The sequence below is a fragment of the Meleagris gallopavo genome, chromosome 15 (assembly GCF_905368555.1).
Source record: "Meleagris gallopavo chromosome 15, MGAL_WU_HG_1.1, whole genome shotgun sequence".
In the NCBI taxonomy this organism is placed as follows: domain Eukaryota; kingdom Metazoa; phylum Chordata; class Aves; order Galliformes; family Phasianidae; genus Meleagris; species Meleagris gallopavo.
The window spans coordinates 9,598,098-9,624,178 of record NC_139418.1 but is presented as its reverse complement, the minus strand read 5'-3'; the positions used below and the strand labels follow the sequence as shown (position 1 = coordinate 9,624,178).

Here is a 26,081-nt window from a genome sequence, read left to right as displayed (position 1 = left end):
CTGCTCTCTGTGGCAGCAACAGGGCTGGAAGCAACGGCGTGGAGCTGTGTCGGGGGAGGGCGGGTGGGGTGAGGGAAAGGTTCTGCACCAGAGGGCGGTGGGCATGGAACCGGCTGCACGGGACAGCGGGCACGGCCCTGAGCTGCTGGAGGTCAGGGAGTGTTTGGACAATGCCCTCAGACACAGGGTTTGAGTTTTGAGTGGTCCTGTGTATGGACAGAGGTTTGATTCGATGGTCCCTGTGGGTCCCTTCCATCTTGGGATATTCTATGATTTTGTGATTTTGGGTTATTTGTGGCATTACGGTGTCCAGCTTGCTCAGCTCCCTGATGGACAGGCCTGTCGTGGGCTGCTGGCAGCTCGTGGCAGAAGCTTGTGGCCTCAAGTTTTGCAGGCAGGTCAGGCTGTGAAATTACTTTCATAATTAACGGAATAAAAGCTGATGGAAGGGTTACAAGAAATATTATTGGCCACCTCTGTAGCAAGATGGCAGTACTCGGTTGGTGAACAAATTGGATCATCAGTCAGTTTAATAGGAACAACTTCAGAGGCAAAAGAACCATTGGCCCGAAGGCAACCTTGACAACAAAGATGGATGTTTATGGACTTTCTCATTTTCGTTACTCCAGCTTTAATAAGTATTGCAGAAAACAGCCAGCAGCAGGGAAATGCTCATAGGAAACCACAGTAACTGAACCCTTAGAAAAATAATTCACCCTCAGATCCCTAAAAAATAAAAATAGGAAAAAAAGAAAAAAGAAACTATTACTATGAAATTTCTTCCAGCTGATGAAAACTTTCTTGCATGTGGTGCCTTAAAAATGTCAAATAAATGTGGATTTAAATAAATAAAAGGCTGAGGAATGGATCACAGAGCGTCTCATTCTTTTTGGTAATTATGGTCACTCCTCGTTTTCTCTTTGTACCATCTGATAGCTTCTCTGATGGTTACAAGATGTGCAGTCATTTGAGATTAAAAAAAAGGCTAGGGATACTCAATTAGGCTGTTCCCATTCCTTCTGCATCCCAGCTTCTACATGAACACGGTGATAGATGCACAAAATAGATTGCTAGCTCATTTCACAAATCAATTAAAGCTCATTAAAGTCTCAGTTCGATAGTGTTATGATAATTTGATAAGTCAGCAACATGTGAGCTGGTGTCATCCCGTATCTCATATTGAGTCTTTTGGGAATGGGAAAAGCGTGCTGCAATGAAGCTGTGTTACATCCCATGAATATTCTGCAGACAGTGCTAGGTTACCAGTGCCAGAATAGCTCACCAACATGCAGAGGCCAAAAAACAGACACTCCATGCTCATAGACTCTTTGAAGTAAGATAAGATGGGCTGGAAGAGGCTGTGGTGGCTCCCGGGCAGCTCTGCCTTAGAGGACTGGGAGGGGAAGACCCCATGATGTAGTATGCAGTATATTGATCTGCAGCTGGGTAATACAGCTTTGTTCTTCTGAAGTCCTCATTCCCTCCCAAAACCCTCACACAGACAGTCCTATAGACTGAATCCACACAGTTTGGTCAGTAAACTCAAGCATGTGTTTTCTTACAGGTTTTCATATGGAGTGGGGTTAAATTACAGTGTAAGTACTAGTAGTACTTACAGGAAGCACATCTCTAGAGACTGAAATGGATGCATGAAGTAAGTGCTACCTTAGTTCCTGTTGAAGTGTTCCTTTCAGTCATCTTATTTTCAGAAGACCCCGCTAATAAGACTCCTGCAAGCTTTCAGGTGTACATTCAGTCCTTTGTCCTTGTTGAACTAGACATGAATTTAACCCTCTTAGTGTTTCACCTGAAAGAATTTCTAGACAGCTGCAGAGCAAACCTTTCCCTATGCAAATTAGAGCAGGAACATTTCTGCTTTTGTACAGCTACTGCTTCATCTAAGAAATGAGCTTTACTGTATTCACTCTCTTCAAGCTTCGCTGCATTCATAATATTTACATTGGACGCTAATAATTTTATATTTTTTGCCATTTCAAATTGGTGCTGGGATTCAAACAACAAAAACTGAGAGCTGCTGTGCACTGCAATTATTAACACAGATATCCAGTAAGTGGCACTACAGGACTAGGTTTTCTGCAGCCCTGTATCACAGACAGCAAGCATGGAATGTATCAAGACTTTTCTACTTCCACGAGAAAGGCAGTTGTACAGCGGGTGGGAAACGATGTGTGATGACGGCTCTGAAGGTGCAGAGCAAGGAGCTGGAGTGTGTTCAGCAGCTGGCTCTTGGGATGGTGTTAGGAACTAGCCTTGGCACCAAGCTGACTGTTATCAGAGGTTTGCCAGAAGAACCCAGCCACATTTCTGGGAACTGTTTTTAGCACTCACTTGATAGGAGGTGCGTGTGAAAGCTTTGTGCTGCGTTTTACTATCAGGAGCGCAATGTGGCACTGGGTGAACCATATATATAAAGCATTTTTTCTGCTCTGCTGACTTACTGTGCATTAATGTTATGCAGGAAATCCAAACCTCAGACTGGAAGGCATGTCAGTAAAGTCTCCTGAATTCAAAGTCTGTTTCTGAACTAGAGATTTCTGTGAGTCCATGTCAGTATATCAAAAACCTCCACCCTATTTTCCAGCAGTCTCAGCTGCCAAAGAATAAACTATTAACCAGGGAAAAATGGTCTAACAGATGAGCAACACAACACTTTTTGATAACATAAATTGTAATAAGCCCTTATATAAGCTCTAGTAGAGAATTACTGGCAAAGTCTGTTAAAGATTTTGGCTCCATTTGCAGTATCTGAACCTAACTTCAGCTTACTCATGCTGTATTGTGCCAAATGCTAAATTGACGCATACCAAATTTTCCCCTTTATCTAGATGAAAACATCCACAGTTACAGCAAGCAAGACTTGAAGAGGAAGAACGTGAAAAGCCATCCTGCATTTAGAAGGGGCATTGCACTACATTTAAAGGGATAAACCAGAATTTCAAGAGGATTAGGGACCATTTCCCCTGTGATGTGGCTATTCCAAAAATGTCTCCTGTGGAATTGTACAGAGCCTGAAGCACTGCTGGCAGCAAGGCTCTCAGCCAGGCAGGCTGATGGATGGAGTATGGAGCAAGAGGAGGTGTAGGTTCCTCCTGCTTCAGCACCATCCCATGGGGTGTCACAGCTGCTTCAGCTGTGCTGGACAAATTTTTTCACCATCCTTTAGGGACCAGGTATGCAGCAGCAGCGGTTGACATGCACGGGAGCATGCCAGAACATGGAGAGGCATGCAGAAATGTGAGTAAAGAACAAAATGTGACAACACAACGTGGGACAAAATAAGACATCACCAGACAACTCTGAATAGCATGCCACATGCCATCGCAGATCATAGGATCATTATGGTTAGAAAAGACTGCTGGGATCATCTGGGATATCCCCAACCCTACCCACCATGCTCACTGACCATGTCCCTCACTGCCACATCTACTTATTTCTTCAATACCTCCAGGGATGGTGACTCACCCACCTTCCTGGACAGCCTGTGCCAATACCTGATCACTCTGAGAAGAAATTTTTCCTAAGATCCAGCCTGATAGCATGCAACAGCATTAACAGCATGGATCAACATGTCACAGCATGATAAATGTACCTAGAAAGCTGGTAGAAATATCGAGAGAGCAGTGAGAAATTCCTAGCAGCAGGAAAATTCCTGGGAACATATAGAAAGTGTCAAGAGAACCATAGGAAACTCCTAGAAAGATTTTGGGAATTCCTAGAAAATTATAGGAAACTCTTAAAACACAAATTTCATTCCTAGAAAGCAATGGGGAGAATCCTAGGAAGCAAAAAGTGAATTCCTAGAAAGCTGGCTACAAATTTTTGAAAAACTAGAAGGCAATTTCTAAAAGAGAAGGGAGAATTTCTGAAAAACAGTAGAGGAGTCCTAGAAAGAAATGCACAATTCCTAGAAAGCCATGAGAAATTCCTAAATAGTGGAAGAAAACTCCTGGAAAACAGACCAGAATTACTATAAGTAGAGTACAGTTACTAGAAATCATTGGGATTTTTCTAGAAAAGCATTAGGAAATGAGAATAGCTGTGCTGGTGCAGCCAAACCCTGATGTGTTCCAAGCCCAGAGCTGCTGAGCCTCGCAGGGCAGGAGCATGAGCAGCTCACTGGCTTTGAGGCCCCTGACCCTGAGATGGATTTTGACAAATGGATGATAGGAAGCAGGGAACATTTCCAGTCAGGGGAAGCACTGCTTCTTAGACACTGCTCTGGGAGCTGCTGTCGCAGCAACTTCTTTCTTTGCAACACAGGGCAGGGAAAAGCCAAGGACACAGAGGCAGGCTGCAAAGAGCCAGATATTACTGAATTATTGAGATGAACCAGTTCTACCTGGTGTGGTCAGACTGGCACAAAAGCTGGAACAGAAAAAGTATGCAGACAGGGTAGGGTGAAAATGAATTTGGGATTGTATCACGGTTTGGGGTAATCCAGTCTGATCCCTGGCTGTTTCAAAAGCTCTGGCTGAAACTGTGGCAGGAGGAATGAAGAAACTAAAACCAGAACCTTGGTTTGGATTCTTATTTTTCTACTGGCACCAGGGAAGGTTCAGACTGGATGTTAGGACAAATTTCTTCATTGTGAGGACAGTCAAACACAGATCAAACACTACCCGAGTGCCTGTCAGTGCTAAGAGCTATTTGGATAATGCTCTTCTAATAAGCTTTAACTTTTGGTTAGCCCTGAAAAGGTCAGGCAGTTGGACTGGATGTTCTTTCAAGGTCCCTTCCAACCAACCTATTCCATTCCATTCCATTCCATTTCATTCCATTCCATTCCATTCCATTCCATTCCATTCCATTCCATTTCTTATTTTTTATTTTTCATATTTCCTTTAATTCTCATTAATTCAAGGATTTTTATAGCCTGCCTATAGAAGAGCCATAGAGCATAACCATATTGGATGTGCAGTAATGTGCACTTATATATACATCATCAGCCGTAGGGTAATAGTCTGACTTTTCTTACCTACTCTGCTAACCTTCAGAGGCACTGTGCTTAGGTTCGTGCCAACAATACTTTTCATCATCACATGTTCTGCACGATGGAGAAAGAACAAAAGTGCTCTGATGGAAGAGGAGCAGTTCTCCATCCACTGTTCAGGGGCTATGCTGGAATATGGGAGAAAGATCCATTTTGTGCTGCTGGCTGGCACGCAGCTCAGGAGTAAATCTGCAGCTTAAGAGTGGAGTGCCACCTACCAAGCCATCTGCTAAGAAAATTATGTTATCTGTAGCTTGATCTACTGCTGCTAAAAATCACTGTAACACTCAGCTGTGAAGAGTTTTGCTGCTAATATATCCATTCGTACTCTTTTTATTTATCCACTCAGAATTAATTATTTCTCAGATTAATTTCATTCTAATGAATCATTCCGTATCGCTGGCTTTATTTCATTTCTGAGGTACTAATTAATATGTCAAAGCCATCTTTGACATTAAAAGCACTGTCATTTTTGCCATGACTTCTCTTTTGATTCATATATTCAATTTTTCTGCCCATCCATGGAGTGAAAGAAAAAATGCAAGCCATACACTATAAAAAAAAATGGTGCATGTGCAAATAAAGCATACATCAGTGGAGAGGGGACAGTCTATATTTTCGTGTTGACATGCTGGTTTATGTGCTGTTTCATACCTCAGCAATCAGCTGTGGAGGGATCCTGCTGGTGGGGGTATGGGTTGTTCAGTTCCTGCCCTGTCCCAGGGTGGATATTTCCCTTTCATTTCTGTCTTCTTCTTCTGTCCAAAAAGAGCTTGTAAAATCTCAGAGGCTGCAGCTGAAACCAGCCAGCTTTGGTTTGGGTTTTACACTAGAAATGTAAGGAAGGATTGGTGACGTGGGAAGGGGATGTATGAACAGACCTGGACTGACTGCTCAGGGCACGTGGGGAATGGAGCATTGTTCCTTTTCTTTTATAGATTATGGTACTCCAAAAGAAAAAATATATATATATATCCACACAGTAGTGAATATTTAGGCCTTGTTATCAGTGTTTGGGGACGAGTAATCCCTTCTCTCACTGACTCTTTCTCCCTCCTGATGGGTCTTCATTATACAAGAAGGAGTTTGAGACCTTGATGTGTGGGTTGGTTTTATTATTTTCTGCCTCTCATCTTTCCTCCGTGCTTTGTACTCACTGCCGTGCTTTTCCCATGGAATGCCCAACCATGACACTACCAATTCAGCCACGTGCTTCGCTGATCCTCTAAGAGAGTTCATACCTGCTGCTCCATTTCCAGAATCTCTTGATTTTTCCGAGAAGGTAAATTGAGGCTGAAGTTATCTTGGCTTATTAGTATAACCAGTTATTTAGAAACTTGACAGCTCTTTCAGACGTTATTTCTGCTAACCCGCCTCAGCTGATTTGATGTTTAATACATCCCATGCATGCAGACTCAAGAAGTCATCCTGAGAGTGACGTGAGTACAGTTTGTATCCGCAGATTGTAATATTATTTTGTAAATCAAGCCGCCTTTCTCCAGCTTTTGTGTGTGTGCTGTTTGGTAGATTAAAGCACGTTTATCTCTGAATGCAAGCTTTGGATTTTGCTCAGCTTTGGCTCAGTCTTCTAATAGCTAATTACTGTTTGGATTAAGATCATTTGGATCAAGGTGCTACTCTATGTGTATTTTCAAATCTTCATGCCAACCCAATGGGCGTTTCTCCAAAAAGAGTCTCAGAGGAGCAACAGATGTTTTGTAGGGTGGTAGCAGAGACACATGAGATTTCCTTTCCTGGGTATTCCTCTGATTTCAGCATCGGTCAGCAGTGGTTGAAAAGCATTAAACAAAATCAAGCAGCTGTTATATGTGGGGGCATAGGGAAAATTAAACCAATTTTCTGTTTATTTCTGGGTTTCTCTCACCCGCACCATTGTCCCATTGCTGGCAGCTTTGGGCAAGCTCTGATCTGGACATGAACTGATCCTTCAGTGCTGTCTGAGGGCACATCAGCTGGAGAGCAGCAAAAAGCAAATTCAACCCATCCTTTGCAGAAATGTCTCCCAGAACTGTGCCGATTGGCTGCCTAATCCCACTGCTACATTTACCTGAACAGTAATAAGGGTTTAATGGATCTCACTTTTGTGCCTCACCTGGGTATGACTATTAAGTCGTGCAAGTTTTAAAAGCTCACAAATTAGCTGAAGTGGCAAATGAGCACAGCAGGGTGCCCTGTTTGAAGGGGAAGGCTTTGAAACCTGCAGAGCTGTTTAAGGGGCTTTGCTGTGCTGTTACGGCCTCAGCTCAGCCAGACCTGAATTTCATCCACAAAATGATCACATGAAATTAGGGATGAGATATGAGAAAGACTGGCTGCTGGAATGAATATTGGATTAAATGAATGAAGAATGTGCGAATGTTCTCAGTGTCTTCTTACGAAGGCGATGTTCCCCCTCATCCCAGGGTTTCTGCTCCAAAGCAGCAATGTGCTGCATTTTCAGAAGATAAGTACATGCAGTAAATCTCACCTGTGCTGTGCTTTGAGGAGAAAAGAAGAAAAAAAACCTGCTCAAAATTATAAAAAGAAAGCTCAGAATGAGTTTCATTAGGCATCACTATTACTGAAAAACAAACAATTCACTTTTTGTCTTTTTCATCCTCCTTTGGGGATGAATGATGATTAAAGAACAGGATCATAAGAAGGAGGGATGAGACCTGCTGAGAAGGAATTAAAAATGAGAGAAAGAGAGAGGGGAAGGGAAAGCAAGCATCTTAGTTAGCTAGTCAGGATTAGTTTAGCACTGTATCCACACTAACTGACATTATGAAAAATTATAGCTGGCATATAAGCAACTTCAGTAATGCTGAAACCCAGGAAATGCATCCTGACAACTTAGTGAACTTATTTGTTCTTCTCGGAGGTTTTAACCCCCCCACCCCGTGATGTTTATCTTCATTTTCTGATACATTTGTTTGAGGTGAGGTTATGACACAAAGGTAGCAACTTGCAAATCATTGTGTTCATCTGCTTTCGCTGACTCTCGTGGCTCAGGTAAGACAGAAAAATCCCTTCTGTAGAATGAAAGGGCTCGAGATGTAACCGCTCTGCTTTCAGTCCTTACTGCTGAACAGGAGTGATTTCTGTAAAGAAGAAAACACGATCTGAAACGACACATTTTTGCGGGCAGGTGAACGACCGGAGTTTTCTCTCGCAGACAGAAGAGGATCTGCCCAGAGCTGACATCTGCTGTCAGGAGGTGCAGCTCCGGGGCTGTCGGCAGCTCCCAGAGCCGCGGTTCTGCTGTCCGCACTCCTGTCTGGGACGTCTGGTCAGGACCCGGCCCCTCAGAACGCCCTGGGAAAACCGCCCTTGGGGTTTTTCCCTGCCGATATGTAGGGACAGCGATGCCCTCCGTCTGCTACAGAGATCCAGGTATGAAGTTTGCTCGTGGATCTTCTCCGAACCTCTTCAGCGGTGATCTCAAGGACCCGTTTCCCGGAGCCGCTTCCTGCGGTTCCTCCCGGTCCTCTCCCCGCCGAACCGGCCGAGCCGTCCGGGGGAAGCGGCGAGGCGGGACACGCGGAGCATCCCTGCCCCGCGCCCCTTGGGGCTGCCGTGCGCTCCGCTCCGGCGGGGGGGCGCGGGGCCGCGGCCGCCCAGGAGAGGGAGCCCGGTGGCCGCGGCTGCGCCGGGAGCCGCGGGGGCGCGGGGCGGCGGGGAGGTGGCGCGGAGCGGAGCGGGGGGAGCGGAGCGGAGGGGAGCGAAGCGCTGCCCCGGCTGCCGATCGCCGTCACCCCGGACCGACCCGAGCATCCCGCTCCGGTGAGTACCTTGCTTTGCCGGGTGCCGAGCGTGCCCCGGGCTATCGGTGCTCCCCGGGCTATCGGTCCTCGCCGGGGGTGCCTCGGCCTGCAGCCCGCCGCCTGCACCGCTGCGAGCATCGCCCAGCCGTAAGTTGGGTGCCGGTACTTACTTTACGCGTCAATGAATGGGACTCGGCTGGCTCGCAGCGCCGAGGCATCGCGCAGCGTCCCGCAGCTCGGCGGGGCAAAGTGATCCCGTGTGCGCTCAACTCCCGCAGCCCGGCTTTGCTCGGCGTCCTGCTTATTTCCCGAGAAAGAGGAAAAATTGGGGAGAACCGGCCCAGGGGAAGCTGCGTCCGACCGACGATGTGAAAGCAGGAGAAGGGGGGCTGCTCTGTGCCCTCTGCGTGCCTTCACCCCGTCTTTCTCTTGTCTTAATCCTTTAGGAAGGAGACGCCGGACGGACAGAGCTCTCTCAGGGGCGATGCTGCCGAGCCCTGCCCCCGGCAGGAGGAAGTCTGTGCCGCCGGGGCCGCCCTCCCGGGCGAACGGAGGAAAAGCCCCCGGCACCGGAGATGCGTGGCCCGGGAGAGCGTGAAGAGCTGCTCCGCCTGCGCTGTTATTAAAGGGAAAAGCATGCTAGAGCCGGCTGCTCCGACGGCCGGAGCGCAGCCCCTCTGAGCAGGAGGTGAGATTATCCCGTGCTGTCATGGAGAGCTATAATCTAGCAAAGAAGCACTAAAGCCACTCTTCCCTGCTGGAAGAGGAACCACTCTTGGCACCACCACCTTCGTGCAGAGGGGAGCTCACTCAGGTCCTTCCTCCTCCTCTCTCCCTCCTTTCACCCTTCAGAGAACAACGGAAGAAAGAAAGAAACAACTGCGACTTGGCCCTTGCTGGTGCTGGGAATACCGTGCCTTTTGCCTGGGATGACTCCCTCTGACGGGATGTACAAAGCACCACCGGGACCGAGCCAGCCAACAAAGTTTGTGGAGCAATCTATGGGGTCTATGGGATGGAGGTAGCCTGGCACATACTGACGGGGTCCGTCGCACACTGCCCACCAACGCTGCCCCTCTGCTCGCTGCAGGACTAACTCCTGGGGACTAAACTTTGGCAGCTCCTGCTTTGCCGATTGACGCTTTCAGGGAACAACACATGCCTGCACCTGATGCAATGTTGGGTTTGTTTGTAAGATTTGCTATGCAATTCCAAACTTAAATGAGGAGAAGAGACGGCCCTGCGTCCCAGAGCAAACAGAAACGAAGCTGAAAGGTAGGAGCCAGAATTTCTCATTTCAATAAAACTAAATAACCTGAGCTACTTCTTACTGAAAACCTTTAAAACACACCTGCTGTATGCTTATTTCCTTTGTATCTGGAAGTGTAAAACTTGAAACGAAGCGAAGAATTGCTCACTGATTCTGCCCAGAAGCAGAGAACTGGTGGATTTTGTAAAGGAGTGTGCTGAGGAGGAAGGATGGGGTGCTTAATCAGTGAGACATTTAGGGAGCCAAAGCAGAGGAAAAGCACCTCATACAGCACGCATCAGTAAATATGAAGGGCTAGTGCAATGGACGCTGGAAACACTCGATCAATAGTCTATTTAAGTGGGAATATATGCAAGCATGAAAAAGTGATTGCTTTCCTGTCTGAGGGGTATATTCGCAGAGGACAGCAGCAGAACATTTGCAGGTGAGCTGTCTGAATTAGGCTGCTTCATGCTGGGGTGGTGCAGTGTGTTCTTGAAGGAATTGCTTAAAAACCCCTCTGTGGAGGTGACCGTATTTGTGCATTTTCAGTTCCTGCTCATAGAGCTTTCAATGTCGTTCAGGGAGATTCAGAGTGGATGAAGTCCATCTGGGCTTGAGGGGACCGTAACCAAGAGCCTTTGGTCTGTTCGGACGTCTCATGTTTGCTATCTGGAAGGAAAGGAGCTGATGTCGTCATGAAAATCATGATGTGATTTTCCCTCAGGAGAAACTATGACTTGGAACGACACCACTATGGATGGGGAAGGGTTGCTTGTTGAAAGGGACTCTTCCTTTCGGATCCTCACGGGCTGCTTCCTCTCGCTGCTGATCCTCTCCACACTGCTGGGAAACACGCTGGTCTGCGCAGCTGTCATTAGGTTTCGCCACCTCAGGTCCAAAGTGACCAACTTCTTTGTCATCTCCTTGGCCGTGTCAGACCTCCTGGTGGCGGTTTTGGTCATGCCTTGGAAAGCCGTGTCTGAGATCGCTGGTTTCTGGCCTTTTGGTTCATTTTGCAACATCTGGGTGGCCTTTGATATTATGTGCTCAACAGCCTCCATCTTAAATCTCTGTGTCATTAGTGTGGACAGATACTGGGCCATCTCCAGCCCATTCAGGTACGAGAGGAAAATGACCCCCAAAGCAGCCTTCATCATGATCAGTGTGGCGTGGACTTTGTCTGTGTTGATTTCCTTCATCCCTGTGCAGCTGAACTGGCACAAGGCTACAACCACGAGCTTTTTGGACCTGAATGCCAGTTTACAAGGTATAAGCATGGACAATTGTGATTCTAGCCTAAACAGGATGTATGCCATCTCCTCTTCTCTAATTAGCTTCTATATACCTGTGGCCATCATGATAGTAACCTACACAAGGATATACCGGATTGCTCAGAAGCAAATACGACGAATTTCAGCTCTGGAGAGAGCAGCAGTGCATGCCAAGAACTGCCAGAACACAAGTGGCAACAGAAGCAGCATGGACTGTCAGCAACCTGAGAGCAACTTCAAAATGTCCTTCAAGAGGGAAACAAAGGTTCTAAAGACTTTGTCAGTGATCATGGGGGTGTTTGTGTGCTGCTGGTTGCCATTTTTCGTGTTGAACTGCATGATTCCCTTCTGCGAGCCCACCCAACCGTCCAAGGGAGCAGAAGCTTTCTGCATTAACTCCACCACCTTTAATGTTTTTATTTGGTTTGGATGGGCTAATTCTTCCCTAAACCCCATCATTTATGCCTTCAATGCTGATTTCCGTAAGGCATTTTCCACCCTGCTAGGATGCTACAGGCTCTGCCCGATGTCCGGCAATGCTATAGAGACTGTTAGCATTAACAACAATGGAGCAGTTGTTTTTTCAAGCCAACATGAGCCCAAAGGGTCCAGCCCCAAAGAGTCAAATCTGGTTTATCTGATCCCACATGCAATCATCTGTCCGGAAGAAGAACCTCTAAAAAAGGAAGAAGAAGGTGAACTATCTAAGACCTTGGAGAAAATGTCTCCAGCATTGTCGGGTATTTTGGATTATGAAGCTGACGTTTCTTTGGAAAAGATCAATCCCATTACACAAAATGGACAGCATAAAACCTGAACAGTAAGGTGTACCCAGCAAAACATAATAGTGTACAATGTGATAATCTTAAAAAAAAAAAAGGTATGATTTTTTGTATGAAACTAAGCTCTAGGGAGAAGTACACATTTACATAAAGCCCTGAATGAACTTTCCTGGCATTAAATTTAATATTTAAAACACTAAACAGCAAAAGGGTACTGAAAATTGGTTAAAAAAATGGATGTTAAACTGTGCTGTTCATACTGAGGAATATACACAAATTTGGATACAGTGCAGTGATAAAATACTGCTTCTCCTCTGCACCTAGAGAGACCAATTTCTTGCTTGAAGTGAGGCAAAAGATAAATGTTAAGTATTTAAAGATTCATGTTTACTAGAATATAAAGGATTGCTGTGTCTTGTGACAGTGGGTGTTAACAGGTCCTAATTAAAGGCTGAGGGGTTGTAAAGGGAGGTAGAGGCCTTCTTAAATTTATTTCTGAAAAAATAATTGAGCCTTATAGTGAGAATGGTTATTTTTAAAGCTTTGGGAGTTAACATGTTGATACTGGTTTTATTTATTTATTGTTTTAAATTGATATTTTTCATATGTTATTACAGATCTAGCTTTATTTATGTTATTTAAGATGTCTAAATAATGGGATATTTTTGGAGTGTCATTACTGCATTGTGGCCAGACAACCAGTCAGCACTTTATGAAAGCCCCGATGGCCTCGAGAGCTGTGAGGGATGGAAGGAGGCTGAGAAGCTCAGTGAGAGACCAAGGAATCAACAGAACTGATGTGGAGTGGAGCTCGTTTCCTTATGGGCTTTGGTTTTTAAGTGGGATTTCTTTCAAAAGATAGGATCAGCGTTGACTGAGTTGTGAATTCTCTTCCCTTTTACAAATAACAAGAAATTGCTGCTATTTATTTTTTAAAGAGTTTCACGTTACAAAGACTTTGCTAGAATGTCAAGTTTGTGGATCTGTACAGACCTTAAGTACGACTACAACCTTAAGGAGAATCCAATCTGAGAAGAAAAGCTACTTAGGTAACAATTCGTAGTATATAACGTTTTGTATTTATGTAAGATAAACAGCTTTCTCAGACTTTTCTTATTCCAAGTCTTGGATATCTTTTCCAAACAAACACAATTGGTTTTATGGTAGTAAACATGCCAAATCTCGTTATCATCTGTATTATTTCTGCTCTCAGTCTGAGTTCAAGTGGGTACGCAGTGCTTTACTTTGGAGGCCAGGAGGACGTTACATTTTAGTAATTCCCACATCAGTAGTCCGTTCAAATAAGGAATAGTGCCTCATTACTGATTTGAATTAAGACTTTCCTAACTACGGATGGAACTGCAGCCCCCACCTCAAAAAATGCCCTGTGAGCTCCAAAACAAAGACGCCAGTGTTTAATTCAAAAACTGCCATGGTCCTTCCCTGCTGCTTTCCCTCTGTAATGCCCAAAGTGAGCAGTGAACTTTAGCGACAGGAACACTGGGAGTCAACATTCAGCAGCACTCCAAGACAGAGCTCTGCTTTCTGAATGGGCACAGATACCCTTTGGAGAAACTTTTCATAATATATCAAAAAAACAAGCAAACAAACAAACCAAAACAAAAATGTTGTCAGGAAAAGAGAACTGAGAGGAAAATCTCAAAGTCTAATGAACTATATACATCCTGCATCAGGTCTGTGTATTTATGTATCGTGAATGTTTTCATAACTTTATTGCCTGTAAGCTGCTTTCATACATACAATAAAATTATTTTGTGAAGAGAGGGTCAAATAAAGCAATCTACATGGCATTTGTTAAATACATGCAGTTGTATCGATCATGTTAAAGGCGGGGATGGTTTCTGCTTTTCTGTTTGCCCTCATTTGGGATCACACCAGGGAGGCAGATGGGAATTCTTATTAGAAGCAGGAGAAAGTCCTCAGTGCTGTGGGAACTCCCAGTCCTTCTCTCAGCTGGGGTCTGAAACAACTACGTCCTGCTTGAATGTGACCAGGTGAAATGTGCAACGGTAGATTTATTGGTGACTCTTACTTTGGTCCATTTGCCTTGGCTTAGTAGACTGGGGGACTTTGTTTATAATGCACTCTTATTGTTGCTTTTTGAATTATTTTTTCTTTCTGAGATGCTTGATAGAATCCCACCACTAGTATTGTTTTGGGTCAAAATGAGTCATTTTTGGAGTGATGAGCTGGTGGTGCTCAGCAAAAGGACAGAAGCATCAATTTGTTAACAGCAGCCTGGCACTTTGCTTTCAGCTTTGTCAGCAGATTCATTTTGAAATGAAGAAAAAAACCCAAACCTACAGAAAAAACCTGTGGTTGCTTCTGCATTACCAACATGATGCAGCTGGGATTGGACTGAGTGCAGGGGCTGCAGTCATGTCCCTCCCTGGTGCAGAAACATGATTTAAGAAGAGCATGTAAAGCAAGATGCTGGTTTCATTCTAGATGGTTCAGGGCTGATGTATGCTCTGTGGTGTGAGCAGTGGCCATCCCAGCACCTTCCTGCCTGTGGCTGGAGCAGAGGGACAGATCTGTGGGGAACATTCTTGTTCCTCTCAGTACTATGAGCCAGGCAGGATAGACTCTTGGCTTATTTCTTTCTGTCCCTCTATTTGAACAGTATTTGCTTCCAACTCCTGCATGTATTTTACAGTACCAATAATACGTTTGGATCTTCATTTATCATCATACCCCCCTTTTCCTGCTCCTTTTCAGGTCTCTTTACCTGTCACCTCCTTTCCTCCCACTCCTACCAGAGCCCTCCTGCCGCCCTCCATTGGCTCCGTAACACTTTGCTGGGAGAAAGTCCATCCCCACGCCCTTCCCCAGGACTCCCCTTGCTGCACCCAGCAGTGCCTCCTACCTGCTGTGGAGCCGGAGATCAGGGCCAGGACCGGCAAGAAGGACCAACCTGCTGCCACCCTATTTATGTGTGCTCTCACCCTTGTTAACTGCCCCACAGCTGTAACCTGCTGCTTGGAACCAGTGTAACCTTCCCTTCTGCACCACTTCCTCGTGACTGAAGGTATTTTTCTGTTTGTAGATGGAAGAGGTTAATGATTAACCCCATGGCCTTGATGAAGGAGCTGTTAGCAGTGAGTGAGCCAGAATCGCTAGATTAAATCTGAATACATTTCTCCCATCCCTTGGCAAGTGTGCTATGCTAATTTGGATCTCTGACTTCACAAACTGTACAAAAGATAGGAGATGGGAGAGTAAATGCCTTTGCTGATGAACAGCTTTAATAACATAGTTACTGGGAGACGGTGCTGGATTATTTCAAATGAATAATTTTCAGAAGCACCCAAATCTGATTGCAATCTCAAACAACCGCTTCGAATCTTGACAGGCAGCTCTTTACAATAATACTTTGGATTTTAGCATAATGACAGTACAACATGTTCTCGGTGATGTCACTTATGTGGCCACACAGCAACTGTAACTTGAAGAATAAGAACAGTGCCATTCCATAACTGTTCCATTCCAGCACAATCCCATAACTCTTGAAGGATGGAAGCACATTGTGTGGGGTGTCCCAGGTTTCCATCAGATTTCTTGTATCTGTCAAGTCAGCAATTTCCCCTTAAACCCGCTGGATTAAAAGAGAACTCACCCCACACGAATGAAACCGCTTCTGGGTTTTGAAATTGCTGAGTGAAAGGTGTTCTAAAATTAAAGGTGTTCAAAATTAATTTATTGCACCGGGCTGGATGGGCCCTGGGCAGCCTGATCTGGTGGGGGGCACCCAGCCCAGGGCTGTGGGCTGTGTAGGGTCCCCTCCAACACAAAGCTTCCTGTGATTCTATGATTTTGCTCATGTAAAAAGTTTTCCACAATAAGAGGACGAATTCTGCCGAGAAAAATGTCATGCAAAAACTTTCAGCCCTATTTCTTTCTTGCTTGAGGGGATGTAACGTAGCAAAACGCAGCCTGGGAAGCACGTAGCAGTGGTAAAAGCACCTCCCTGCAAACAGCGGGGTGCAGATGCAGATGTACTCCCAAAAACCTTGAAACTTCAGCAGTTTAAACCTGGGTTTTTCACTGACCTGTGTTGAGAAGAGCAGTTTTCTGTATCCAGGCTGCAGCGCTTTCCTTCCTACCTGCTGGAGCCTCCTGCTACTTTTCAGCAAATTCCTTCTTCCTCTTTCCACAGCACTCTATACAAGTTTTGTCTGTTCTGCCTCATTTTCCCTTTCAGATTGGGACAAACTGTAGGGATGTGGTTTGATCTGAAATAACAAACACTTTTCACCCCCCTAGCAGCTCCATTCCTTGTTCTCCACCCCCCACCTGTCCCAGTGCAGTCATGCTTCAGCAAATAGAACACAAACAGTAGTTACCAAGGTTGGCATCTGGGGGGAGAAATGCCACAGGGGCCGGATTCCCACCCTCTCTCAGAGTGTAGCCCAGGACAGGAGTGGTGTAGGGGTGGGCAAGGGGCCCTGCAGAGCCCCATTGCTGCTGCTTTGCACGTTCCACATGCCACAGGCAGCAATCAATGGAGCGCTCAATATTTCAGTCACTTTCTTTTGCAAAATGACTGTTGATTCCTTCCCACCCCCATTGGCTGGCCATGCTCAGAATTAAACACAGGAGGAGATCACCAGTGAAACCCTGGGTGCTGGCAGCAGCCAAGTGCAGCCGAGGGCTGGGTTGGGTTGGGTTGGGATGGCTGAGGAGAAGTTTCTCTCTTCCCCCAGCTGGAAGGGTTTCTGTCATTCTGGACAAGCTATTTCTGGGCTCTGAGGTGAGGGTTTCCTTTCTTTGGACCTAATTTCTTGCAAAGGGCTCCCTTAGTTTGAGCCTGTTGTGCTTTCCCTCAGCTGGCAGTAACTGGGCTGGATGAGGCTCTCAGCACCTGATCGAGCTGTAGACGTCCCTGTTCATTGCAGGTGCGTTGCATCAGATAACCATTAAAGATCCTTTCAGCTCAAACTATTCTACAAATTTGGCATCTTCTTGCTGTGCTGCTTCTTCAAATAGATGCTTAGCTGGATCCATAACTCCAGTACACTAAGCAGAGTAAATGTGTCAGCAGTTAAGTTAATCAAAATAACACTTACACCTTTACTCCTTAAGGAAGGTAAGAGAATGATTTGTGATACTGCAGAGCAGTTTCTCAGTGTTGAAGTTATCTGAGGTGGTTATGAGCCACACCTGCTGTCTGCAGCGATGCACGGTTCCACTGCTGTCATGGCTTGTGTATGCAGTGCATGGAAGTGCTGTGCAGGAAAAAGAAACGAGTGAATGGGTCTCGTGATGCACGGTCTGCTTTGGGTAGACCTGAATATTCACAGTGCTAAGGCAAACTTAAATGCCAGGTTTCTTCCTGGCGTTGTCTCCCTGGATGACACGAGCTATAGCAGGAGCTGATGCTGGAATATCACTGCAAGCTCTGATTTTATTCCTTCTGCAGCCAAAATGAGGCCATGGAGGCTGCCAAGAGGCATACTTTTTGGGTTTGACACACAGAGATTGCATTTTTAATGCTGTAAGTGCTGTTCCTTACCATTGGACTCCCATGTGATAGATAACTGCAGTCAGAGCCTTGCAGTAAAACATTTGCTTTCAAGGAGGACAGAATAAAATACAACAGTATTTTTTGTTAGAACAGAAAAATATTCCTTTTAATTGGCCAATCTCTGACTTTTCTCAGATCTGAGCTGACAAGCAGTAATTATGTAATTAAGTATGGAACTGGAGAATAATTTTCTAATCTAAACCAATGTTTACCACTGCAGGACAAGTTGTGTGTTGAGGCACAGACCGGAGCATTCAGGTGGAGCTAAAGACAATTTGGCAGAGATGAAGATCAGCTTTTCCTCTCATCCTGACCATCCCGTGGACTGCTCTGATTGTAGAAGAGAGCTGTGACTGTGACTAACTGTACAGGTTTTGTGAATTTGAGTTTAGAGCTGGGTAGAATAGACTGAATACAGTAAACTACCCCCAATATTCCACCATCATGGGAATCACAGAGTGAGGAGAACCATATTTGAATCTTGGATGTATGGGTCTTTTTGCAGCCATCCTATGAAGACTAAGATAATAACTGCAATAATTTGAGAAAGAAAAGATTAAAGGTGATATTCCTGCATAAATATCCAGATGGAAGAGCAATTCTTTCCTTCTTACCCTACAGAATGAATCTTTCTGGGGCACGGCCTGTGTCCAGCTCCCATGCAGAAGGATTAGGGAGCACGAAACCATTGCACTTGGCTTTGCTTCTCCATTTGAAATGGGACCTGGGACCAGAGGTGTTGAGGGGCTTGCATGAGCAAGGGGAGCAGCAATGTGACTGGGACACTAGGTCCAATCTTGCTGCTGTCCCTGGCTTCTGGAGGACACTGCTGATGACAATGAGTTACAAGTAATGAAGTGCTCAGCTGTGTTGTTGTACCCCTTGCTTTCCATTGCCATGTGAGGTAGTGAGTTCTTGCAGAATATGGACAACTGATCCCTTTCAGGAATAACACAACAAAGTCTTTTCAGGAGATATAAATACAGAGGTATGAATCCTCTTGAGCCACGAGGAGTTTTTGTTCCAGATCTTGAATTCTAGTTTAACACTTCTTTCCATATAGGGGCATGGTTACATATCTGCATTCATCTGAGATATGAAGCCTTGTCATGAAGCAATTGTACACATTAAGTGCTTGAAATTCTGCCATTGAGCAAAAGGCATGGGTTGCTTCCCCATTTCCTGCTTACAGAAGTGTTCCCTCCTGTGGGGATGCATTAGCAGGGAAGAGGCTGTGCACAGAGGAAAGAAAATTTGGAGTCGCTCAGGGACAAATGTTGATCTATCACAGCTGAATAAATCCACAGTAATATAATTTATTCCCTGGGATATGCATTAGATTTATCCTGGCGTATATGAGATCACGAACTTCTGCATGCATGGTTCCCCAGCTGATACTGGCACAGTGTGATTCTGATGAAATTCCAGACTACCTTAAGTTTGATGTTTCCCTTAGAAAACCCTTTTCTTTTTCTTTTTTTTTTTTTTTTTCAGTTGCTTATCTCTTTGGCTAACCTCAACCATTTTGATAGAGGTTTTTCTATGCTGAAAACGTGCCTCAGGCAAATCTGCAAACTTTTAAAGTGTCAGTCAGAACAGTGAAATCAGCTCAGCGTGAGACAACACGAGAAACAGAAAGTTGCTTTTCCCACATGAAAATTTATGGCTTTTTTAGGGAGAAACTCCAAAGTTGCTGTGCTTTGGAGCAGCGCTGGCTGGATCCTTGCTGCCATTGGTTGTGGTAAGGAATCCTCACAGCTCCTCGTAAGGAGTACAGGGATATGGACACAAAACCTAACAAAATTGCTGAATACCCAAGTCCTCAGCACTCCACAGCCTGCCAGGGTTACCAGTGTGTTTTGTCCACCCATCTTCTTCCATCCTGCTTGGCTCCAAGCCTGCTCTCCTGGCCTACCAATGACAACCACAGCCACCAGCTCCTCCCTGCCAGGGCTAATGGCTAATGGGGTCTGCTTATTTACCCCTGGATCTTATCATAGAATATCTGAGTTGGAATGGATTTGTAAGGGTTGCTGAGTCCAACTCCTGGCTCCACACAGGACCACCCAAAAAGGAGACCATAATGGACAGCTTGGAAACAAAGGGAAAGGAAGGGAGCCAGGCTAAAGCAGAAGCTTCAGTCTCAAACAGAGAGAAAGAAAAGGAAGAAGAGAATAAGACGAGCCTTTGTGTTCCTCCAAATCACATTCCCTCACTCATTTTCAATGAATACAATATTTCTTACTGCTATTTACTCACCTTCTTGCCGTGCAATGGGAATATTTCTATAAGTGAGAATATGCAAAGCTCCAGCCTGCTCATGCAGGGAGCAGTAGGATATGTTTGTTTATGCATAGGTGTCATAAAATCATAGAATAGCTTGTGTTGGAAGGGATCTCAAAGGTTACCTTATTCCAAGCTCTGTGCCATGGGCAGTTTTGCCACCAACTAAATCACACACCAGATCAGGCTGCCCAAGGCTCCATCCAACCTGTCCTCAAATGCCACCAGAGAAGCATTTCCCAGGTGTGTGAAGGACCAAATTCCATCCCCACCTGTGTGCAGCCAATTGAGGCTGCAACAGCTGCAGGAGGTCTTGGTGATGAGAAGCTTGGGGGAAGGAGGGAGGTATTCACTTCTCCCTGCTCCCAGCTCAGCAGATACAGCCCTGGGTTGTTGGCTCCGCGCTGTCCTGCTGTGTTGGCCCAGTGGGGTTATGGGCACTGGAGACAGCCAGCAGGCACCAGATGGTGAGCATGGTACCTCGCAGGGGAGTCAAATCACAATTAAAAAAAGCTTCATCAGTGATTTGGAGGGTAATAAGATAATGCTTCTGTAACATGAGAGAGCTGGGATCATAAAAGCAATCACTTTTGGATAAGTCCTTCAGCCATTTAACCTTCTTAGCATCTGAGAAATCCCTGATAATGGACTCATGCTGGGCAGTGCCTCCTGCCCATGGAGCAGACACAGCAATAGCACTGTGTCAGCCCTCCCTGCACTGCAGCCAGTTAACCACTGTTTTCTCTGTTAGATAATAACAAAGCTGATGTGCGTTTATTGTGTTCAGACAGATTGCTCTGTAAATGAGAGGAAATAATTTCAGTTTAATGTCAGGCTCCAGTGAAGGAAGAAATGAACATGGAAAGCAAGTACCCCCTTGAAGGATTTGTTCCAAAAGCAAAATTTATTACTGCATGCGGCATGTTTGCTTTTCACCAATGTTTTTGCACAGTCACACTGACTACACGTCAATTGTCATGGCTTCACTGGTTTTATAGCACTGCACTTACAACCAGTGCCTGATGTTGGAACAATCATTGGGAATTAATGATATTTAAATACGGGCATGAACATGAAGAACCTGCGAAACGGAACTTCTTGCTGGAGCCCATTAATACCAGCTTGCTACCTCATTTCTTTCACTTTTCTCCTATTTTTCTAAAGGAGGGAAGATCTGCAGAGAGCTGCTCCATTGCCAAGCCACCCCCACAGGCAGTGTTATCTTCCCTTCCATATTGTGTTACCCATCATCTGACTTTTTTCTCTCTTATCCCTGCAGCAGCTCTGTACAGCATGTGGGTGCAAATGAAGAGAGGGTGCCAGCTTGGCTCAGGGCCCGGCTATCTGCGTGCAGTTCCCTTTCTCCCCAACTCTTTTGCCTCTGCTCTGGCTTGGGGGATGCTCAGAGAAAACATCAGGGAAAGCATAGCAAATGCCAGTGGTCTCTTTCAATGGGACCTTTCCCACTGAAGGACACACAAAGGGCTGTGCTTGTTCCCACTTACCACAAAGAGTTTGTATGGGCACGGCTGTGTAGACAGTGTAACATACATAATCACTTCGTGCTGTTGCAAGCCCAAATTCCTTAAGCTTTCCCAATCAGGTGTTACGTGCACCTTTCACTTTTGTTATAATTATTTTTCACTTTCCAAACAGCAATGCCTGTAACTCTTCAGTATCTTTTTGAAAGCAAAAAAACTCAACCCATATTCTCTTCCAGTCAGCTGCTTGTTGTTTATTTCCTCAAGAAATGGCTGTTTTCAGTTTTGAAATATAAATCTTAGCATATGTAGACTATGGTAAACATCTAGAGAAAAAGGCGAGCAGCTTGTGGTTGAGAGCAAGCCATAAAACAAATTCCCTATCTGGCATCCCGTTGTCTGCAACACACTGCTGCCCTTCGGGCGGGCTGTGATCCATCCTGGGGGCTGCATGCTGGGATAACACAGAGGGAATCTTTCATTCTGAATGTCCAACATCTCTGATCAGAGGCGTATTTAGCACTGTCTGCTCAGGTGGGACCGCAAGGTGATTTGTTTCCACTACACTCTCTTCTCAAGGCTTTCCTTCATGCTGACAGCCGATGAGGCAGGCATGTCTGATGGATGGCTGTCTTCAGATGGGACCAAGAGCTTAAGAAGCTGAACATGATGCCTGCTGGAAAGTGTACTCCAAAAAAAAAAAAAAAAAGCAGCAATTTGTCTCCTGAAAAGCCTGATATTTGCAGTGATGTCTGCTTAGTCCTGGAAGGCATAGTATGAGAGAGAAAGGGCTGAATGGTGCATAATAAATATCCTCTCATATGTGTACATGTATGATGGGGCTCACTGTGTGCTTAAGACATGGAGAATGGCAACCTCAGGGAAGGCATTCAGGAAGAAGTGAACTGAGACAAAAAATTAACTCTGTTTTCAAAAATAGGTCATGGACGGTGCATCTTTACTGTATCATGGAGAGAAATTAAGAAGCAGCCCAAAGTCAAAGGAGAACAAGACTATAATGTGTGACTCACAGGAACTCAAACACATGCCTGAGAGGTAAAAAATGAGCTCAGCTACTCAATCATCCTCTCCAGGCAGGAATGAGTCAGGCAAGCCGACATTTGATGATGCTCATTCCAGGCAGGAATGGGGAGGTTGGCTTGGCAATGGGAGCAATACAGGCAGCGTATCAGTTCTGCTGCTTTGTGGAGTACCAGACCTAGTGCAGGGAAGTGCTGGTGGGTGGCTGAGGGCAGAGCAGTGGCTGCTCCAGCCCCATGGTGCTGCTGTTACAAGGGCTGGGACAGAACCCTCATCCATCCATAGAACTTGTTGTTCTGGCCCTTATACTGTGCAGCCCTGTCCTGCAAAAATAAAAACCATTCCTCTGTTGTCCTATTGTCTGAGCCATGCTTCACTGCAGACCTTCAGGTACAGGCTTTAGGGCTGACTTACCTCTGCACTGCCTGCTTGGGGAGGCTTACAACAGGAGATCAGCTCTGCCACCGAGCATCCCGCCCAGCCCCATGGCAGTCCCACAGGGAGGCTGGATTGCTGCAGATCAGAGCTGCACACCCTGCCCTGTGTTGCACAAAGGATGTTGGGGGTGGATTTGCTATTCAAATGCAGTAACTATTACACACGTTGTTGATGAAGGACTTTAACAGGGGAGGTTACTTGGGAAAATGAAAGGTTAGAGACCCACACAAACACATGGAGCAGGTTGGCTTGTCCCCGTGCTTGCTTTGAGCAGGATTTGGGGGAGGTTTTTGCATAGGGTGAGCCAACTCTTCTTTTGGCTCCATGCTGGTCATCCCTGCATAGCATGGGATGGGCTGCACAGGATGCACCAGGACTGGGTGCTCTGGGTTGAGGGCATCAAAACTGCATATTCCTGGGAAGATTGAGGTGGAAGAGAAACCCATGCTCCAGTCTCCCATCTGCTGCTGGGGCTCAGTGCTCATACCCCAGGCCCTGCTCCCACCCTCCTGCAGTGCAGGGACAGGAAGCACCACCTTGAGGTGAGCGTCTTGCTTTTCCCCATCTCTAGGAACATGAGGTTGAAGCAGAATCACAGTCGCACTAATGCTGGACCACAGAAACCACTTGTTAATACAAAGTGAATTCTTTCAGTCTGAGCCCTTTCAAAAAATTTTCCCGCTATCAAAACCCTTTTACAGCAAAAACTTTTTTTCCTCTTCTTTTTTTATTTTTTTTCCCCCTCTCTTTTTAAGTGGTTCAAAGAGAAGATGCTATATTACATAACTCCTGCTATTTTTTTTGAAATATTAAAAGCCACCAGCGAGAGAGATGCTGCTGAGTCGGTGCTGGTACAGGTGGCTGTGAATCAGGTGGTGCAGTTTGTACCCTGGGCGAGAAGGTGAGCGTGCGTCCAGATGTGGGCTATGGTGGGGAAAAGATGCTCTCTGCCCCAGGTGCTAAAGGAGCTGAGGCATTTTCCGCTCCTTTCACATCTGTCCCTTCCTTCTGCTAAAGTGTCCTCTGTTAGGGATGTGTTATATGTAGCTGGACAGGCAAAGGACACTCTCAGCAATCAGTGTTTTTCTTCTTCTATAAGCAAAGTGTGCACGTGAGGCATCATCTTCTATGTACCCTGCCCCTGCCTTGGGAAATTTTTATGTGATTTCAGGCTCTGAGTTTGGATGAAGAAATTCACCTCCCACAGGAATTGTAAAGATAAATCATTTGGCTTTAAAAGCGTGAATTCTTATTTTGTGTGAATATTCCCCTGTAATAGAAGAGAGAATTATAAAACCTTTTTGCCTTAAAACATGGAGCTCTTTCACAAAAGGAGAAAAAGAGCATTAATTCATTCAAAAGCCTTAGGACTGTTTCTTAAGCATCTCTTGGAATGCATACAACAAAATACCTGAGATGGGAGTGTTTTTGAATGAATGTCCCCAGACACTCAGAGTAGGGCTGCTTTGGTGACATTTTCACCTGGAAGGTGCTATTTCCCAAGCAATGTTTTCACAGGACGTTTTCTAACCTGCTTATGTGTGAGAGTGGCTATATGCCCAGAGTGCAAATTCAAAGCTGTAGCAAGTAAAACTACAGCCTCCAATGGCTTTAAATATATATCTAAAAATAAAGGAAAAGAGTCAAAAAATAGAAAGAAAATTTTGCATTCCAGTTTATCAGTCAGATGAAGGAGGGGCTGCACAATTTGCAGAGACTTTCAGCTTTCATAACCCCCAAGCTCAGTTCTCCCTCATTCCACTCCTCCTCTGCTGCACACACAGCTTCCCTCCCCTCTGCCTCCCCCACTTCCAATGCCTGTATTTTCCTTTACCACAAGGGAGCTCTACTGCTGTGCTCTGCGTGCTAACGGGGACACTTTGTTGTGGATTTCACTGGGAATCCTCACTGTGAGATGGAGCTGCCACAGAGAATTGCTCCCTTTCTGAGGCTTGAACAACCACAGAACCCCAGCACCTGGTGGCAACCTCACTCCTTGGGCACACATCCCTGACCTCTGCCACGCACAGAGGTCACATCTTCCATTCCATGAAAGCCCAGGCTGTGTGATAATCATGTTAGCAAACCCACACTGTAACTGGAGCAGTGTATTTGCTCGACTGCTGGGTACAGTCAGGACACAGAACTGCCTGCATCCCTATCGCTTCTCAGTTCTGTCACCAACACTTCCAGGGCTGATTAAAACCTTTGTTGAAGCAAACAGCTCAGACAAAAACCAGGATTTTTAGTGGCATTGATCATTAAATTTAGGTAAGATGCAGCTCGTTTAGGGCTATTCATTTCTAAGAAGTGAATCAGTTGCAGTGATTCCTGAGTGTATTATTTGTGACTTGGTCAATTTTATCTAAACCACTATACATTCAAAATATGTATATTTTTTCTCAGAACTCTGAATGTCTTGAGGATAAATTTCATATTAAAGTCCCTATTTATTGTCCTTTCCACACAGTTTTCGAAGAAACTGTCTGTAGACTGATCCTTTTATCCTTCCCCTTCTGGGCTGAAGTTATGCTTCTTACAATGTACATCATTCGGTGCAAACCTGCTTGGGGCAAGAAGGGAGAAATTATCCCATGTCTATTTAATTTGAAGGAGAATCTGAGGCACAAGGCGTTTAACTGCTCATACTGAAATTCAGATGGGAGATATACTCTTTACTAGCAGTTGGATCTTCACTAAGACATATCTTTGCTGTTCTGTTCACACAATGGAACCTAACACAATCTAACATAATGATCAAGAGCATGACTGCAACTGATTCAAACAATGACCTAGCAGTGGACATTTTATATTTCCTAAACTGCAGCTACATAATTTTCTTTAAACTTATTTAAACATGAGAGTTCTGCCAAGATCTTGCTTAAGGTGCACTGATAGAATGGGATCAGAGCCTGTTAGGCATGCATGGATGTGTGGGTTTGTAATCTAATATTCAAGTTTGCCAATAGCCAGTGATGCCAATGATGGCAATGATGTAGCTGAAGTGACAGTGTAGGAATGAATCCTGCAATCTAGCAAATACAAATTAAAGCTTGATTGCATCCTAGCAACATTCATGAAGTTGCTTTGATGTGTATATTAGTTTTTCCACTAAAAAATTACATGTATTCCTTTGCCTGCAGTTCTCTAACTCTTGCTGTGAAGTCTTTCAAGACGCCATATTTTGGAATTTTATCCTGGTAAGACAATTTG

The 26,081-nt window shown here is 45.2% G+C and overlaps 2 protein-coding genes across 2 annotated transcripts in view; one reads left to right on the top strand and one right to left on the bottom strand.

The window, feature by feature from the left end:
• The window catches only part of SFXN1 (sideroflexin 1), a 35,387-nt gene extending 20,400 nt beyond the window's left edge, over positions 1 to 14,987 (bottom strand). The window contains exon 1 of the mRNA XM_010718966.4: positions 14,968 to 14,987. The gene's annotated coding sequence lies outside the window, so the exon portion shown is untranslated. The remainder of the gene's footprint in view (positions 1 to 14,967) is intronic.
• DRD1 (dopamine receptor D1) lies at positions 8,144 to 13,900 on the top strand. The gene is made up of 2 exons (XM_085236977.1): positions 8,144 to 8,794; positions 9,222 to 13,900. The coding sequence occupies exon 2, from the start codon at positions 10,760 to 10,762 to the stop codon at positions 12,113 to 12,115; it is 1,356 nt and encodes a 451-aa protein (XP_085093103.1). The 5' UTR covers positions 8,144 to 8,794; positions 9,222 to 10,759; the 3' UTR covers positions 12,116 to 13,900.
• Positions 14,988 to 26,081: the final 11,094 nt, after the last annotated feature.

Excerpts from the sequence above, each read along its gene's own strand:
- DRD1 (XM_085236977.1), top strand. The coding sequence starts at position 10,760 with ATGACTTGGAACGACACCACTATGGATGGGGAAGGGTTGCTTGTTGAA.